Consider the following 16,407-nt stretch of genomic DNA (forward strand, 5'->3'; position numbering starts at 1 on the left):
CAAACGGCCGCCATTTCTCATGATAAGCAGAGTAAAACGAAACTAGACACGGCCCTTTCGCTGCGACTGAGCCGGGCGATCCGCTCGCGGTGCCGTCACATTTTCGCGTTTTAACTTCGTGCCAGAGCTATCGACTGCGTTCCGCGTCGCTAGCGAAACTTTTTGCTCCGTCCTCTTCTTTTGTCGGATTTTCGTCCACCGCCTGGCTTTTTAGTTCCTTCCGGGAGAAGCTCTGACGCTGGAACTCTGGGAAACGAAGATGAATTATGTTCTACCTTGTAATTTATACCGTTGCGTTCCGAAGTTAGATTTTTACGCTGTTAGAAACAACGGAGCTGAAACGTCGATAGTTTGGCAGTAAAGGGGTATCGGTGTTTTCTAGGAACATTAAAAAATAGTTTCGTCAGCTATCTTTGACGTACAGTATAAATATTAACTTTTATCCGCAAAATGGCCTTTCAGTTTTTCAATTTCATCCATTTGTTACAAAGCTACGATCGTTCGAAGTTAGCGATTACCAATTTCTCGCTCTCTTCGCTCGATACTTCAACTTCTTTTTTTTTTCACAACTTTCTCGTCATATTGCCGATAAGAAAGCATGCTTTTATAATTTCGTGGAACCTACAGAACCATGTCCCGTAGATATTTCTGGTGCCTGCGGTTCGCAAAAATCGGCCATCTTCTACCATTCTACTTCGACGCAACGAAAACGAACTGTAGATCTGATAAAGAAAGCTAGAAACGCAGGAACAGGTTTCGATAATTCGTATATAATTCACAGAGCTTAAAAACAGGCATATTCTCTTAAGTTTTCCAATGTCAATTTCCACCACTCGAGCATCTCGGAAATATTCAACGGCTGCCCAATCTATCTATCGCACGTGGTCTAACAAATGTCGCCGTCGCGTTCAACAACCGCTCGCTTGAACTCTGACACCGTCTTTCCCCCTCGCTCGTTCGCGTCTTCGCCTAATCTTCTTCTCTCTGGTATTTCCGTACTTCTCGTTCTTCGTTCGATCTTCTTACGATCCTCGCGTTTCCTTCACCGTGAAACGTTCCGTGCGCGCGTGGGCGTACGACTGCATCGGCGCGTAGGTGCATCCCAAGAGAGTACACCGACATTGTCCCGCGATTAACACTTTGATCCCGGCGATACTTAAGCGGAATCGTGGGTTTGCTTTTCGCGCGAAGGTCAGTGCAGGGGGACGCTATTTATGAAAACTAGCAGCCAGAAGACACGTAGAATTTGCGATGGGAAAAAGTCCAGGAAGCATATGTTCGTAGTTTTAAGAGTCGCGTAATCGCACGGCTATGAGCATTTACTATAGTCACGTTCCGAGAATTCATGGTTACATTATGCTCATGATCATCCGCAAATCGTTCCTGGCTGTTTCGTAATAATTATAGTCGTTTCGTGCGTTCAATTCGCAGCAATTATAGCGACTCCTAGGGGGTCACTCTATTATAGTCATTGTACGATCTTTATAGTCACTTTGTAACCATTACACTCGTAGTATACCATTTGCATTCCTCGATACAAGCCTAACGTAATTTATATTCGATTCCGCTTTGACTCGAACCTAATCCAAGAACTCAAACTCAATGCAAAGTACGATCTCGAGAAAAAGAAGTCCGTTGTCATCTCCGATGCTATTCGTATCGTTCGATATCACCGTCAACCGTGAATTTGCATTTAGTCTCTATCGATCATTCTGTTACGGAACGTTGATTAATATGTATGCGGGACATAATCTCTACTACTGTTGCATCGCCGTTAGATAAGGCCGTGCAACACGTACCGTTACGTCGTGTAAAACGTAAAGGCATCGCGTGGCAGGAAGTCGACTTTGCTAGCTTTCGACTTCGGTAAATACGCCGCTGACGAGACCTTCTTCCATCGTTAGCCGCGTAATGGAATATTAAGTTCTAATAACGCGGACGATCGTCCGATCATACACGATAAATGGAATTAATTGGAACGATTGCATTTCATCTCTCTATTAATGCTACTAAACGGGCAATTAGCGAATTAACGGCGGTGCTTTGTGCGTTGAGAAAAATTGCGTTTATAAAAATTAGCGGAACTATTCGCCACGGTATATCGACGATTCCTAATTTTTCTCTAAAATTTCATAGATTTAGAACGACGATCGATTTGTTAAGAGTATTTCCTTAGCTGGCTATACCTTCTTCTTTCGTTTCTTCGATACGAATTGAAGGAGCTGTTGTAATAAGAAGACGGTTCTGTTTCTTCGATCATTTGAACCCATCAAAATGAAATTATTTCTTTAAACAAATTCATAGTCGACCGATACTCGTAACGACAAAGCTGTGCGCTTTTAGATATAAAACCTATACCTTCCTTGCTCTTCCAGATGGATACGATTTAAATATCGCAACTGTCTGCTTGGTGTTGCAAGCCGTTCGATCTCAACTTTGACACTCTTTCTATACTGTACGAACCTCTTGTGAATTCCATATTTTTTTTCACGGCCTGGCAGTCGCGTCGCAGCAAGTAGTATAACTTCGTACGCGTCAGACGAGTAACAGCGTGAAAGTTCGTCTGCGACCGCCGCATGGGAACGACCGATAGGAAGGTTCGGCCGCGATACAGAGGTATGTCGATGATTTCGAGTGGCACTCGAGTAATTCATGCGCCGATTAAGTGCACGGTCGAGCATCGGAGGAGAGAAGCGTGTGTGAACGTGGCTGAAGAGCGTTGTTTTATCACCGGCTGCCAAATGTTGCGACACGTTCTCCAGTTACGTTACATGCTTCGCAATTTATTGACTTTTAATCGAACCGCTCATCTCGTCTATATTTGTCTTCGGCTTTCCGCGGAGTCCGAGCTACTGTAACGAGTACGGGGTCGTACGTAAATATCGGTAGGCTTGCGTAACGTATCACGCGTTCCAAAGATGCTACATTTAGATCAAAAAACACGTACGCGTAGAATGCCGAGTAATCGACTTTTAATCGTAATCGATTAAAAGTTGGCGGATGATACGATCGGTTTAATCGATCGTCGAGTTTCTGTCGGAAATCTTCGAAGCTCGCGTTGAAAAAGTTGATTGGCGATAACGTGGAATATCGCTAGCTTTGTGTAAAGCGAAGTACGACAAAATTTCGTTCTACATTTTCGACTTAGTTTAGCAGCTTAACGCTGATCCCTAAACGTTCGAACCTAAACGTTCTCGATCCTCGCTTCGTAAATTGTAAGCACGTTCTTGCGATTTCTTCAACGACCGAAGAAACGGTTCTCGCTGCTCTTGCCAGTTACCAGGGATTTCACAGTGGCTGTTGCTTGATTTTTCCGCAAACGGGCGTCGCGATGGTCGCGAACGCTGGATCGCGAAGGCCACGATTCGCGAAACCGATTTAACATGCGTGACGCGCAACGCGCCGCATAGACACGCGACTAGCATACGTACGAGTCGCTGATTTATCGCGTCTCGGGCTCGTGCGCGCGAGCCACGTCCCTTATCTGCACCATTATCTTCTCGATTGAAGAAAAGTTGAACTTTCGTGGGTGCGTCCGTTTCCTGGTTACAGCGCCCGTGGCTGGGAAAAATCGCGAGCCGGTGATCGCGCTCGTTGTTGCTCGTGAGTGTTCCACGCGCGTCTTGTATACGGAAATTATACGAACATCGTCGTCTCGATCGCACGTGCAATCCACTAAAAAAGGAGAAGAATTTATCAACTTACTCTGTTAGCGACTGTGATCGCGTCACAGCACAAGCCCCCAAGTGAAAATGAAATACCTCGATGCAGACTTCGTTCCTTTCCATTACCATCCTACCGCGTTGCCATTAAATTAAAAACAAGATCGAAATCTCGAACGAGCGTAACTTTTGAATGCAATGTGACGTTTAAATAAAAAATCTATCGGATGCACGATGCTTCTGATACGTAAAGAGGTATCGTCTAACACACTGGTGAAAGTAATCCCAAGAATTCTATTAAGTATTCGGGAAAAGAAGGAATGAGTTTGTCCGATAAAAAATAAGTACATCGTAAAACGTTTCCCGTGGTTAGTTATTCGACGTCGATTAATTTCTCTAATGGAGTGCCTTTCTATTCGTTTCAGAACGGTGAGAGGCTGTTCATCGGAGCGCCAGGAAGTTGGTACTGGCAAGGTAAGGTTCTTTCGTGGTATACCGCTTCCACGGTTCGATTTAGGTCGACAATTTCACAATCGATACCACCTTGAGACACCGACATCTTGTTCGACTTGTACATACGCGTATCGATCCTATTTTGATTTCCATTTAATTGGGATATTCGAAGAAGCTGGAAACACAGGACGATTCGCGATAGAAATTGTTACCGTTTCTTCGAATATCTAATTTCAGACCGTTTGAAAGTCTCTTTCAGTACGAGACAACTCGAGCAACTCGAGTCGTTTGTTACGAATTTTCATAAAAAATAAAATTACAAAGATTCGTTGAATCTCGACTTTCGAAAGTTTCCAAGGCTTACGGAGAATCTCAACGATCGATGGAATTTAAATTGCACGTATTGTAAAAATGGAAACGTTATTCGAATCAAGGAATTCCCCGGACCTCCCTAAACCAATTGGGCTTCTAAAAAATACTCGGCAGAATTGCGGTCGGCAAAATTAAATCCCCATTTACACCCACTAATTGGACGGTGAACGGTCACTGGGCCGCTAATAAAAAAGAGAAACAAGTCGGAGCTCGAGCTTTCATAACGCCTGGGCAACGGAACTGCAACACGTAATACATCGCGACCACACGTGCTCAGTGGGTGTTTGAAGTGATTTAGAAGGCTTTCGTTGAACGATTCCAGGTCAGATATACTCGATCAGCACCGCATTGAGATTGGAGTTCTTAGCGACGATGTTTGTCATCCCCGAAGCAGATGCATCAGGTATCGCGTACTTGCAGGCGCCCCTAATCAAACGAAAGATAAACAAATGTGTCGTTTAAAACCAGCCCCCTGTTTTCAACACCTCTAATCTGCCGCCATGTTTTCTTAACGACGGCGTTCATTAACAAACGTTGCTTCATGCTCCGTGATCTTTTCGTATTGAGTTTTTTTGAAACTTCACAGCGTGCAGCGTTCAAGGAAGTACGGTATTCCGATCGAATATCTCTGTTGTTTCCAAAAGATACGACGTTATTTCGAGAGCGGAGCTGTTTTCCTTTTATCTTCGTCTCGATGTAACGTCGTAGCGTGGTAACGTTGCTAATTATATCGAGTTCTGAGAATTTACGCAGGGGAATATTTCGTTTAACGATAAATAATTACCGTTTCGCTTAATCGCAAATTCAACTTTTATTTCCTACTTCTTGATACTCGCGGACATATTCTTCTCTTGAAAAGCAAACCAGAGATATTTATCGGCACTCCCCTGGACGTTTCATTCTGCGTATCACGAATATCGATCCCCGCATCGATGGTGTTCGCGATAAATTCGAAACGATGAGATTATTTGCCACGCGATCGCGGCATTCGTTTGCTTGGCCCCCAAATAATCAATTTCCAATAATTCCATATTCATCTGGCTTCCACTCATGCGGATTTACCGCGATTAACCCGACGCCTGTGATTAATAACGATTCGAACGAACTCGTGTTGAACTGTCACGCTCAAGAATATCGTAAATGCAAAAAATAAAGAGAAAAGAAAAAAAGAAAAGAATAAAAAAGGGAAAGAAAAGAAAGAGAGGGAGCAAAGAGCATCCTTTGTTCCGTACATTAGTTTGCAATTAACGTAGAGTATAATCTTGTATGCTTGACAGTTTGAGGCTTGTGACGCCTCTGACGCTCCTCCCCCTCAGTGATTAATATCCGATTGATGATTAATGCACCGTATGCTATGATTACTTATTAATTACTGCCAGGTGAGACGAGGGTGGCAGTGTTTAACTGGTGCAGGCCCGCTTCCTTCGCAGCTTCGCGTTGCAGCCAGAGAATAATAATACGAAGCCAGTCTGTAGTAACAATAATAATTTCTAATTAGACTCGAAAGAGTCTCCTTGGTTGTTGACGTTTAGTCGCAGTTGCATAGTAGTGGCGACCATCGGAATAATATCAGCGTCGTCGATAGAGCTGCGCTTAGAAGCTGGATTAATCACAAAAGCGCCGCTTTACGAGCGTGTATCGTTACCAACGTTTTTTGACTACGATTTTCCGACTTTATTCCGATTTCAAGTGGCTATCCAAATGCAATAGGACGTAGCTTTAAATCGCGCAGCTTAGTATCGTAAACAACGAACGTAGAATATATCGTAAGATGCGAAATATCTGTATTTTAAATTGAAACGCGTACAAAGTCGAGAAGTAACGTTCCTATCGGTTCGCTAAATTTTCTTCGTCGTTTAAATTTGGTCTAGTCGGATCAATTATACGACCGAGTAATCGATACTTTGTATTATAGCCGTACTTGCGATCAGATAATTCTTCTGACATCGCACGTTGCTAGCTTTCTTGTTAATATTCTCGCGGATATTTCCCATGTTACGATCGACCATTCTATATCGATCCAAGTTTCTCACAGATATTAAATTCCTATTTCGTGTGAGTGCGCGTTTCGCTGGATCGTAGTCAGAAAGCAAATACGTTTGGGAAAGTATGTGTCTGAAATCGTAGGTACAACTTGGTGATTGACTGCATCGATTGCTTTACAGGCCAAGCGTTTTCACAGCCGTTGAACAGCCGCGCGAGAATAATGTTCACGAAGGAAGGGCCAGCCACCGAGGACGATAGCTACATGGGTTACTCTGTCACGACCGGCGATTTTATTGGAAACGGTGACAGCGGCACCGCCGTCGGCGTACCTCGTGGCTCCGATCTCCTCGGCAAAGTATGCTCATGAAATATTAACGCGGTAATTCGAAAGAAAAGAAGTCGCGGCATCGGAAATTAATTCTCTCTCGTAGAGAAAGTAACCTACCGAGAGAGATCGTTCGTTCGCCTGTTTCTTCGCGGAAACCGTACGAATTCGGACGATTGAGACTTGTTAGAAATGATTCTTTATTAAATCGTCGCATCGAGAAACAAGTTAACGAGGAAATTCGATCGGTCAAGATAGAAGCGAGATATCGTTCGACCATCGTGAAACACCAGGCTTCGTATGAAATTAACGAAAAATCTTCGATCATAGGTCATTATCTTTACCTCGAACATGACGAATCATCGCAACATCACCGGAGAGCAAATGGGAGCTTACTTCGGTTACGCCGTTGCTTCTGGCGACATCGATGGCGATGGACTAGACGATCTTATAGTTGGTGCGCCTATGTACACGGTGCCAGATAACCCGGAAATGACCATCGAGACCGGAAGGGTGTACGTGATCTATCAAGGCGTTGGAGCTGAAAAATTCCGCAAAGTTGACTCTAGGTACCGTCTCGTCTCGTTCTTGTTACACGCGCGTTATCAGTCAAAAGTTCGACGATATTCCAGAGGCGTCGATCACGATTTTCAATTTTTACGCGTGATATTCCTTTCGTTTATAATTCCGTTAGCGGATACTTTACTTACCAGGTGACCGACCCAAGCCATACTGATAAACAGTTCTTCCCAAAGAACGTAGACAATTGTCCGATTTAAAGTTACTATCGTAGAAAAGAGAACACTCGTGTCTGTCGCGATTGAATTTCGTTGCCACACGAACGAATCGTCGTTATGCGTGGCTGAAACTAGTTGCAAGGAAGATCCTGAGGATCAGCCAGAACTCGAGAACACGCGGATCGTTGAACTCCCGCGATAATTGCTTATCGTTATCCAGGGACGGAGAGAGCAACCGCGGACGATTCGGCTTGTCACTGGCCTCTCTGGGGGACATCGACCGTGACGGTTATGGTGACTTCGTGGTGGGTGCTCCTTACGGTGGTTTACGTGGTCACGGTGCCGTGTACATCTATCACGGTTCGTCAACCGGCGTTCTCGAAAAGTATTCCCAGGTGATCTACGCTGAAAACCTCGATGTACCCGTGAGCACGTTTGGATTTTCCGTGTCTGGTGGCCTCGATCTCGATGGAAATCGTTATCCAGATTTGGTGGTCGGTGCTTACGAATCTGCCACCGCTGTATTCTTCAGATCCAGGCCAGTCATCAAGATGGATTCGTACGTGTCTTTCGATCTGGAGTCGAAGTTGATCTCTCTGGACGATAGAAATTGTACTCTATCGGACGGCAGCAGAGTCACTTGCCTTCCTCTGAGAGCTTGTTTCAAATATAGCGGAGAAGGTGTTTTCTCGAGGCATAATTTCAATATTCAGTACGCCCTGGACGTGAAGAAGACAAAGAGTCCGAGATTGTTCTTCTTGGAGCTGGAGGGAAGGAACACGATGAATCGAACGATCATGGTCGATCGCGAACGACAGTTCTGTCGCACCGTTCAGGTTCGTCTAAATCATTTCACTTGCTTCTCGGCGAACAACTTTTATCAATTAATCGGAGAACTTGATTGGAAATTTTCAAGTTTCGCTACCAAAAACTCTCAAGTATCATTTAATCAAAAAGAAGTAAACGTAGAGACAAAATTCTATTTGTTGCATTTTTAGTCATGATTGTCCGAAACTTTGACTCGTCAGATCTAATTAACCAGAATCCCTTGCACCATCTATAGGTATACGTGACACCGAACATTCGCGACAAGCTTACATCCCTGGACGCCGAGATGCGGATGAGTCTCGACGAGGAACGCTACGAAGACACTCGACCGAGAGACCCTAGACTCTCGTTGCGTCCCGTTCTGGGCTCCACGACATCCAGGAAGGACTCTCTGTCTATCAGAAAGAACTGCGGCCCCGACAACGTGTGTATCCCAGATCTGCAGATGAACGTGACATCGAACGTGCAGAAGTACCTGCTAGGCTCCGGCAAACGGCTGCAGCTAGACGTGTTGGTGCAGAACATGGGAGAGGACGCTTTCGAGTCGACGTACAACTTGAAACTACCCGCTGGTATCGATTACATCAAAGTGGAGAAGATCGAGACTATGGGGGTGCCTGTTCAATGTTCGGCGCCCAAACAATCGAATAACAATACTCTTCGTTGCGATATTGGCAATCCATTGCAGAAGAACGGATTAGTTAAATTCAGAGTGTTGTTGCAACCTGTCACGTCGCATGGAATGAAGCCGATTTACGAGTTCGAAATGGACGTGAACACCACCAATCCTGAGAATCCGTATACGACCGACGATAATACGTATACCTTGAGATTGCCAATTTGGATCGAGACCGATCTACGAATAGACGGTGAAAGTAAACCGAAAGATCTGTATTACAATCCGGATAATTATACCAGCGAGATAAATGTTACTACGGAGGCAGAGTTTGGACCAGCTATGACGCACAATTATACTATTCGGAACCAGGGTCCGTCGGACGTTATCGAAGCAGAGGCTTTTCTTATTTGGCCTGCTCAAACCTTGGCCGGAGACACGTTGCTGTATTTGTTGGAGCAGCCGGAAACTTCTGGACCCATCGCCTGTGAACCTGCCAATGCAAATTATCTTAGTCTGAAGGTATGTTTCGAGACTTATTATATTTTTATTGCAACACTTTGACAGCCTTACTGCCAATCGCCGACACTTTCACTCAGTCCGTTATCGTATAATTATGATACATTTTTTAAGAAAATCGCATTCGATCCATTGTATCGTACACTTGAGCTTTGTACGAATATGTGTATTCATTTCTTGATCGTCCCATACACTTACACAAGTCGAGATTACAATTCTTTTCTGACCAATCGCTTTCACCGAGTCGTTAGACTCACAAATTGCCGGCTTTTTCGATGCATTTGTAAATCGTTTCGCTTCGATGGAACGCTATCGGATACAGGAATCGTTTGGCTCGCGCGTAAGTGCCGATTAAATTAAAAAGAAATAGCCGAAGGCAGGTTAAGCGATGGAAGAAGCGATCTTTGCGAAAATAACTTCTCGTCTCGAAATAGAGAACGTTCGCTTAAATCGATCGAACGAATGATAACATTCGGATGAAAAGTAATATATTCGTATGCTAATTACAGCTGGACCAACGCAGAAGTATGTACTGGCATCATCCAGATCCATCGGGAGTGATCCTGGACGAATCGCAATCAGGCAGAACGATTAACGTGCAACGAGGCTTCGACGTGGACAAAAGTAAACTGTCCCAGAAAGAAGAGTCCGAGATCAACACCGGAGACAGTTCCAACATCCAGAAATCTCGTCATTCCTCCTCGTCTTCGTCTAAAGCGATCACCAGCGAAACAAGAAGGTTCCAATTATCCGACACTGGGAGCAAGCCGGACGTCCTGATCACCACCTACACTCAAAACAATTCAGGGACCAGCTCTATAAATACGGCAGACTTAGCCGCTGGCAACAGAGGCGTGGTTTTTCACACGGAGTCTGGCGGTTACGGAGAGACGGCTACGTTGGGCGGTGGTTTCCGGCCCAGTGACGGTAACAGTCTAGGTGCAAGAGTACCAGACTTCGAAGGAGGCCATGGATCGTACGTGAACCATTCCGAAACCTTCGTAAACCGCTGGGGCGAGACCAGCGTTTCTGGTGGTCGCTCGTCTTCGTCGGATAGATACGGCTCTAACGTAAACGAGAACGATGAAAGCTACCAGGAGCTATTAAGACAACGACAGGCGCAACGTGAACGCGAGGAGGAGGCTCGATTGGAACGTCAGAGAAAAAAGGAACAACACATGGCTGCGCAAAGACAACGAGAGGAGCAAGAACGTTTGTATTATCAGAGAAGACAGGAAGAAGAACGCAGAAGGGCGGACGAGGAGATGAGGAAGAGACAGGAGGAGGAACGAAGACAACAGCAAGAAGAAGAGATACGAAGGCAACAGGAGGAACAACGAAGAAGAATAGAGGAAGAGGAATATAGGCTGGAGCAGGAGAAACGTTACGGCAGTTCCTCCGAACATCGTGGAGTTCAGAGTGGTTTCATCAGCGGTGATCGAGAAGAAACTGTACGAGGAGGTGAATTCGGATTCCAACTACGTAACGTCAGCTCCACGCAGGACCTGGCGCGACTCTTTGGATCCTTATCGAAGTCAGCGACTGGTTACGAATTGTTCAACAGACAGGGCAAACAATATGTTCAGTTCATGGGAAGATTCCGAAATTCTGCCGACAGAAGGGAGTATATAGAGTTTCAAGATGGATCTACGTTCCCTCTTCAGGACCGTTACGGAGGAGAGAGTTACGTTTCTGGATCTACGGAGACCAGAGACGGTAGATTCTTGAAGATAGAGGGTGAACTTCTGGTCGATTCGAGCGGAAAAGGGTTCATCGTGCTCAAAGATGGTCGCAGATTCCCTCTGCAGGGCTCGTTTACCTACACCGAGGAAAGAACCTATACGTTGGATCCATATAGTTACCAGGGAGGTAGAACCGGCAGCGAATACGAAACGAAGGGTTACAGTAAATCCTGGAACGAGGAATCTAGCCAAGCTGCTGGCATAGGAAGCGACTACGAGTCCAAGTATACCAGCACGCACGAGGAAAGAAGAATAGAAGACAGAAGAGTAACTAGCAGAGTCTACGGAAGAGAGAACCGCGATACTCCCGAGGAACGTTTATCGACTAAGATTCCAAATTCCAACGATGGTTCTAGATTCAGGCGAGAAAGCGATATGGTTAATGTGAGGGAATTTAAAAAATTCGAGAAGCTCCATAGAATACCTAGGGATCTTGAAAACGACCCTTTAATGCCAGAAGCAGAATTCGACGAGGAAGATTACGAGAGCGATCTAAGAAAGCAGGAACCGGTTAGTCTTTGCAAGACAGCCAAATGCGTGATGCTGAGATGCGTTTTGGGTCCACTGAAGAAGGACCAGGAAGTTTGGATCGGAGCTAGGTACAGAGTGGACGCAAGAACGCTGAAGAAGGTCGCTCTGCAGGAAAAAGTCAGGGTTTCGACTCGATTGGAGGCACAAGTCACCAAGCAACCGTTCATAGGCGCACCTGCCGAACAGGTGACCAAGAGCCACGAAATTAAGACGAACGTCGAGCCAAGCATAACACCATCTGCGCCGGATGTTATTCCGCTCTGGGTCGTGGTACTCTCTGCCTGCGCTGGAACGATCATCCTATTACTGCTTATTTTCCTGCTGCACAAGGTTTGTTTATGCAAATTAAGCGATACGAGTTTGCGTAAGACGATGTACGATGATATCAAGGCTTGTTTGTTGAAAGTATCTATCGAGTGTTGTAATCTCTCTAAACTTTTCTTATCCTTCTAGAAACATTTACATTCTGTTCTCGTTTTTGCTAAAAATCTTTCATTAGAAAAATCGAGGAATCTCGAGGAATATTCGTTGAGAATGTTGTTGATATTACACAAGTACATCTTCCGTAAAGCCTTAAAACCGAATAAGGTAAAGAACTGAAACGATTTTACAAAATACCTTTTTATTTCTTCGACAGTGCGGGTTCTTCAAGAGGAATAGACCGTCAGATGCACCAGAGAGGCAACCATTGAACAGGAACGGCCACTTCCAGCAGGGTGACGACCACTGAGAAAAAGGGCCAAGTATCCATCGATGGAATTCATTTGAAATCTCGAAAGTCGAACTGAACGAACGAGCCATGAAGGGCCTTTTAATCCTCGAATCTCGCGAACGAACAAATTTACGCACTGCCTGGATCACGGCTCGTCCTAACTGTAATACAGTCCCGTGTCAAGCAGCACTGTGACTAATATTACGATTATTGTAATTAACAAAATCGCGAGTGCCTTTATCTCCAGCCCCCGAACGAGGAAACTGCTCGAGCATTTTTACTTACATCGAATTACGAACGAATAAGCGATGTAGAAAAGGTTCTGGGGTTAATCTGCGATTATTTTCTACTGCCACTGAATACTCCTTCCAGCTCCTGCAGCTCGATCATGCAAGTTTCTAGTCAGGAGACGTTTTTCTTTTTCTTTTAATTATTATTATTATTATTATTATGATTATGTCATTTTTTAATTACCTGTAATTTACTTAAGCCACATGCTCGTCGATGATTACGAGCGAATACGAAGATCGATCGAACTGCCTCGATGACGTGGAGGTCGAAGTGGCCTGCAGATACACCTTGCAATTTATGGAAAATAGATTGCACTTTTTCACTCCGTGTAGAATTTATCGTAATCTTTCCTTTTTTTTTAAAGGAAACGTCCGCTTTGGAGAATTCTTGAAGAAAATAAGATCAAAGGGTGAACGAGTTTTTTATTTTATCGGTCTTGTACAAACGCTGATTATATTCCGGGGCTTGAGCAATTGCAAAATAGTTGAGATTACCAAGAGAAGAATGTCTAGTTCTGTGTTGTAAATATACTATAGTATATTTATTCTGGCTTACCTGGTGGAATATTCGGAATAATAATTTATTAATTCTATTTTCCATTAGAAGAACGTTTAATCGGCTCGAATGCTTCGATTCACGTCGATAGAGATCTCATTCGTCGCCGACATCGGCAGTCGATTTTATATTTGTTCTCCTTTTTAAAACAAGCTCGAGAACGGGAGTTTTCGATTATTTATTATAATTTCTACATTATTATATGTATATGTAACGTATGATAGAGCGTCGTAACGTGAAACCGGGGCTTGCCCTGACTGTATGTGTGTACAATCTTGTAAATTATTAACTGTATTACTAAAAACCGTTCAGAAAGTAACTAGCTAACACAAATTAATAATTGTGTAGAGAGCGAACGAATTCCTGAATAAGCGGGAAAGTAGAAACTGACTTGTACATACAGAGTTAAGGTGTAATATTAGAAGAAAAAAAAAATATATATATATATTAATTAATAATATTATTAATATTAAAGATGGTATTTTATTTTTAAATGTGGGTGAAAAATCACCTCTGACAAAATTACTTTATCAATTCTAAGAAATCTAGAATTTTTTAAGGAGAATAATTTTGAAAATATATGTCATGAAAATGGAGAATTAATTAATTTTTTATTGAGACCAATTAGTAATCTCGATGGCATGATCCCCCTTTATTTTAGACCTATTCCCTTTTAAATAAATAAATAAATTCGTACCCTTGTATCAGGAGATTCGTCAGAATATGATCGGAAACAATTAATTTTTCGTATAATCATTTATTAGAAAAATCACAATGACGTAACAGCAGTAGACATAAAACAAATGCATGATTAGCATGAATATCATACTCTCACTGTTGTTTCTACGATAGTTGTATGGATCGTTTTTTGTTAGACCTGCATTAATTTGTAAAGTTACGTCGCGCATAAATGATAAGAAAATTGTTCCAGATATAAAAAAATATATCTTTCGATAATCTTGATTTATTTGATAGATTTTGACAATGTTTCTACTCTCTCACTCTCTCACACATACACACACTCTTTCTCTTATTTTCACTTTTCATTGTCTTTGATAAAATTTATACAAAAATAATCTTATGAGTACAATCATTTTGTAAAATATATTACCGTATTTCGTTTAATATTTTAATTCTTGCGTTTTAAGAACCTCGAAGTAGAAAAAGTGTTTAGAAAAATTTCTGGTTCTTTCAATGATTGATTTAATTTTCGATCGAGCGAAAATGGTCTGCGTATATTCGTGAGACAAAATGAAATCTGCCACCGGGACGAAGTAAATCTTGTAAAAAAGCGTCTTCGTATTTTTTTCCCCCGGTTTCTGCCTTCTCTAATGAGTTGTCGTTGGGAAAAACGGTACAAAAGTCAATATTTTAAAAAACATACATATAAAAAAAGGAAATCATGAAACGTTTCGTACAGACATACTCATCCACCTCTAGGATTATTGCTAAAAATATTAATCTTTCGTTATATACACGTATTGTTAGCCCTTCAACGCCCTATTTTTTCGTTATTTTTATCAAAATTTGTTGATAATTTAGTAAAATATTTTTGTATACCAATTTAACTTATCTCGTTTAAACGTTCAGTCTTCGAAACTTCAATATTCGAAAGATCGAAATAATTTTCGAACTTTGATAAATTTTTTGAATTTCTCAAATTCAGTGATCAAAGTAGTGTGTCGTTGAAGAGAAAACAATTTACCAAGCAGAATGGTTTACGTGTATGTGTTATCTTCCATTTAAGATACATCGAGAAAACAAAATAAATATATTCACCATCTTCGGCAGTGTGAGGTCGATACTCTTCAAAAACTAATGTGCTATCGAACAATATGTATGTACAATATTATGTATATACGATGGCCACTGAATGCGTACCAGATATTTCGTTTCGATCCTTGCCGAAAAATTACGATCAACGCGAAATTTTGTTTTCTCTAACGTCTTGCTTGATAATTTACAATAATCTCGATCAGGCGGAGGCTAACTAAAAGATTTACAATTTACGGTCGATAATTGAGTTATGTTTATACGAGCCGATGTCGTGAGATAAGAAAATACTAAATACGATTAACAATGTAGTTGTACCCGTAATCATTAACACCCGCGACATCATCAAGACATAATCTTGGAATTTCCCTAGTTTCTATGTACGAATAATTGAACTTCTTTTCGAACAGGATAAACGCATGGACCAAAATAATAAACAACGTTTTTTCAAAATTCAATCCTCGATTTGTTTATGACTATACTTCAAAATTCACGTCTAAACTTCATTGTCTTTGCATGTAACTAAATCATACACTTCTTCCTGAGGGTCATCCTCGTATCAGCTATCCGGAACCTGAAGACAGACAAATTAATTAATAAGCATTAATTAAAAATATTTATATATATTTGGCTATGGGTATTTTAAGTAATCGATCATCCTTACTTTCCATTGTAGTTGGTTGCCAACGTTGTAAAGCTCCTTTAACGATTCCGCCAGCTTTCCAGAATTCTCTAACTCTTTGTATTTACGATACAACTCGAGAGCAGCCCTGGCATCTTCAGTAGAGTCGTGTGTTTCCGACTGAATCTTCTTACCCAAAAAGTGCCACGTAAGAAAACGCAGCGATACCATACGATGACGAGGTAAATGAAACAGCAATACTGTGTCTACGACCTGCTCCGGTGGAACGACTAAATTTATCACTCTGTGAACAACGAGAAAAAAACATATGTAAAATCAATATGATTAAGGTGATATTAGACGTGTTAGTATATTAAAAAGACGAGTAGTAAAAATGTAATAGTCAATGTATATTAAAATCACTTTAAATATAAGCACAGAGATAGAGTATGTCGATCGTAACCGTCGCTCACTCAATTTTACCGTATGTCTCGCTATAATAATTCGCTATGCTGATCGCTATATTGACTCGCTATGTTACTCGAATCAGCGTATGTTAATCGAAACAGCGTCAACACTAAGGCACAACAATATGAGTTACTCCCGATTCGAATTGTCCTATGACTCATATGTCGCTACATAATAAAAGCAAAAAGTAATTACCTAAAATCATTCTTCAGGCC

General features: G+C 42.3%; 2 protein-coding genes across 7 annotated transcripts in view; one reads left to right on the forward strand and one right to left on the reverse strand.

Annotated features, from left to right (window-relative positions):
• LOC100742360 (integrin alpha-PS2) overlaps nucleotides 1–14,292 on the forward strand; it is a 76,155-nt gene extending 61,863 nt beyond the window's left edge. For 3 of the 6 annotated variants that reach the window (XM_003494408.4, XM_033324324.1, XM_033324322.1), the window contains 8 exons: nucleotides 4,088–4,136; nucleotides 4,810–4,890; nucleotides 6,653–6,828; nucleotides 7,129–7,367; nucleotides 7,756–8,371; nucleotides 8,599–9,501; nucleotides 10,008–12,101; nucleotides 12,409–14,292. In XM_003494408.4, the coding sequence (XP_003494456.1) occupies nucleotides 4,088–4,136; nucleotides 4,810–4,890; nucleotides 6,653–6,828; nucleotides 7,129–7,367; nucleotides 7,756–8,371; nucleotides 8,599–9,501; nucleotides 10,008–12,101; nucleotides 12,409–12,501 (4,251 nt within the window). In that variant the 3' untranslated portion in view covers nucleotides 12,502–14,292. The remainder of the gene's footprint in view (nucleotides 1–4,087; nucleotides 4,137–4,809; nucleotides 4,891–6,652; nucleotides 6,829–7,128; nucleotides 7,368–7,755; nucleotides 8,372–8,598; nucleotides 9,502–10,007; nucleotides 12,102–12,408) is intronic. The other 3 variants (XM_012393090.3, XM_033324325.1, XM_033324323.1) reach the window with 1 other exon arrangement.
• A 244-nt stretch (nucleotides 14,293–14,536) lies between these two features.
• Nucleotides 14,537–16,406, reverse strand: LOC105681821 (PAN2-PAN3 deadenylation complex catalytic subunit PAN2-like). The gene is made up of 3 exons (XM_012393092.3): nucleotides 16,388–16,406; nucleotides 15,767–16,028; nucleotides 14,537–15,676 (listed from the first exon to the last, which is right to left on the reverse strand). Exons 2-3 carry the CDS (start codon nucleotides 15,953–15,955, stop codon nucleotides 15,662–15,664), a joined length of 204 nt encoding a protein of 67 aa, XP_012248515.1. The 5' UTR covers nucleotides 15,956–16,028; nucleotides 16,388–16,406; the 3' UTR covers nucleotides 14,537–15,661.
• Between the last annotated feature and the right edge of the window lies 1 nt (nucleotide 16,407).

This window comes from Bombus impatiens, unplaced genomic scaffold (genome assembly GCF_000188095.3).
Source record: "Bombus impatiens unplaced genomic scaffold, BIMP_2.2 scf_2222, whole genome shotgun sequence".
In the NCBI taxonomy this organism is placed as follows: Eukaryota; Metazoa; Arthropoda; class Insecta; order Hymenoptera; family Apidae; genus Bombus; species Bombus impatiens.

Coding starts and splice junctions, on each gene's coding strand:
- LOC105681821 (XM_012393092.3), bottom strand. CDS start 15,955: ATGGTATCGCTGCGTTTTCTTACGTGGCACTTTTTGGGTAAGAAGATT.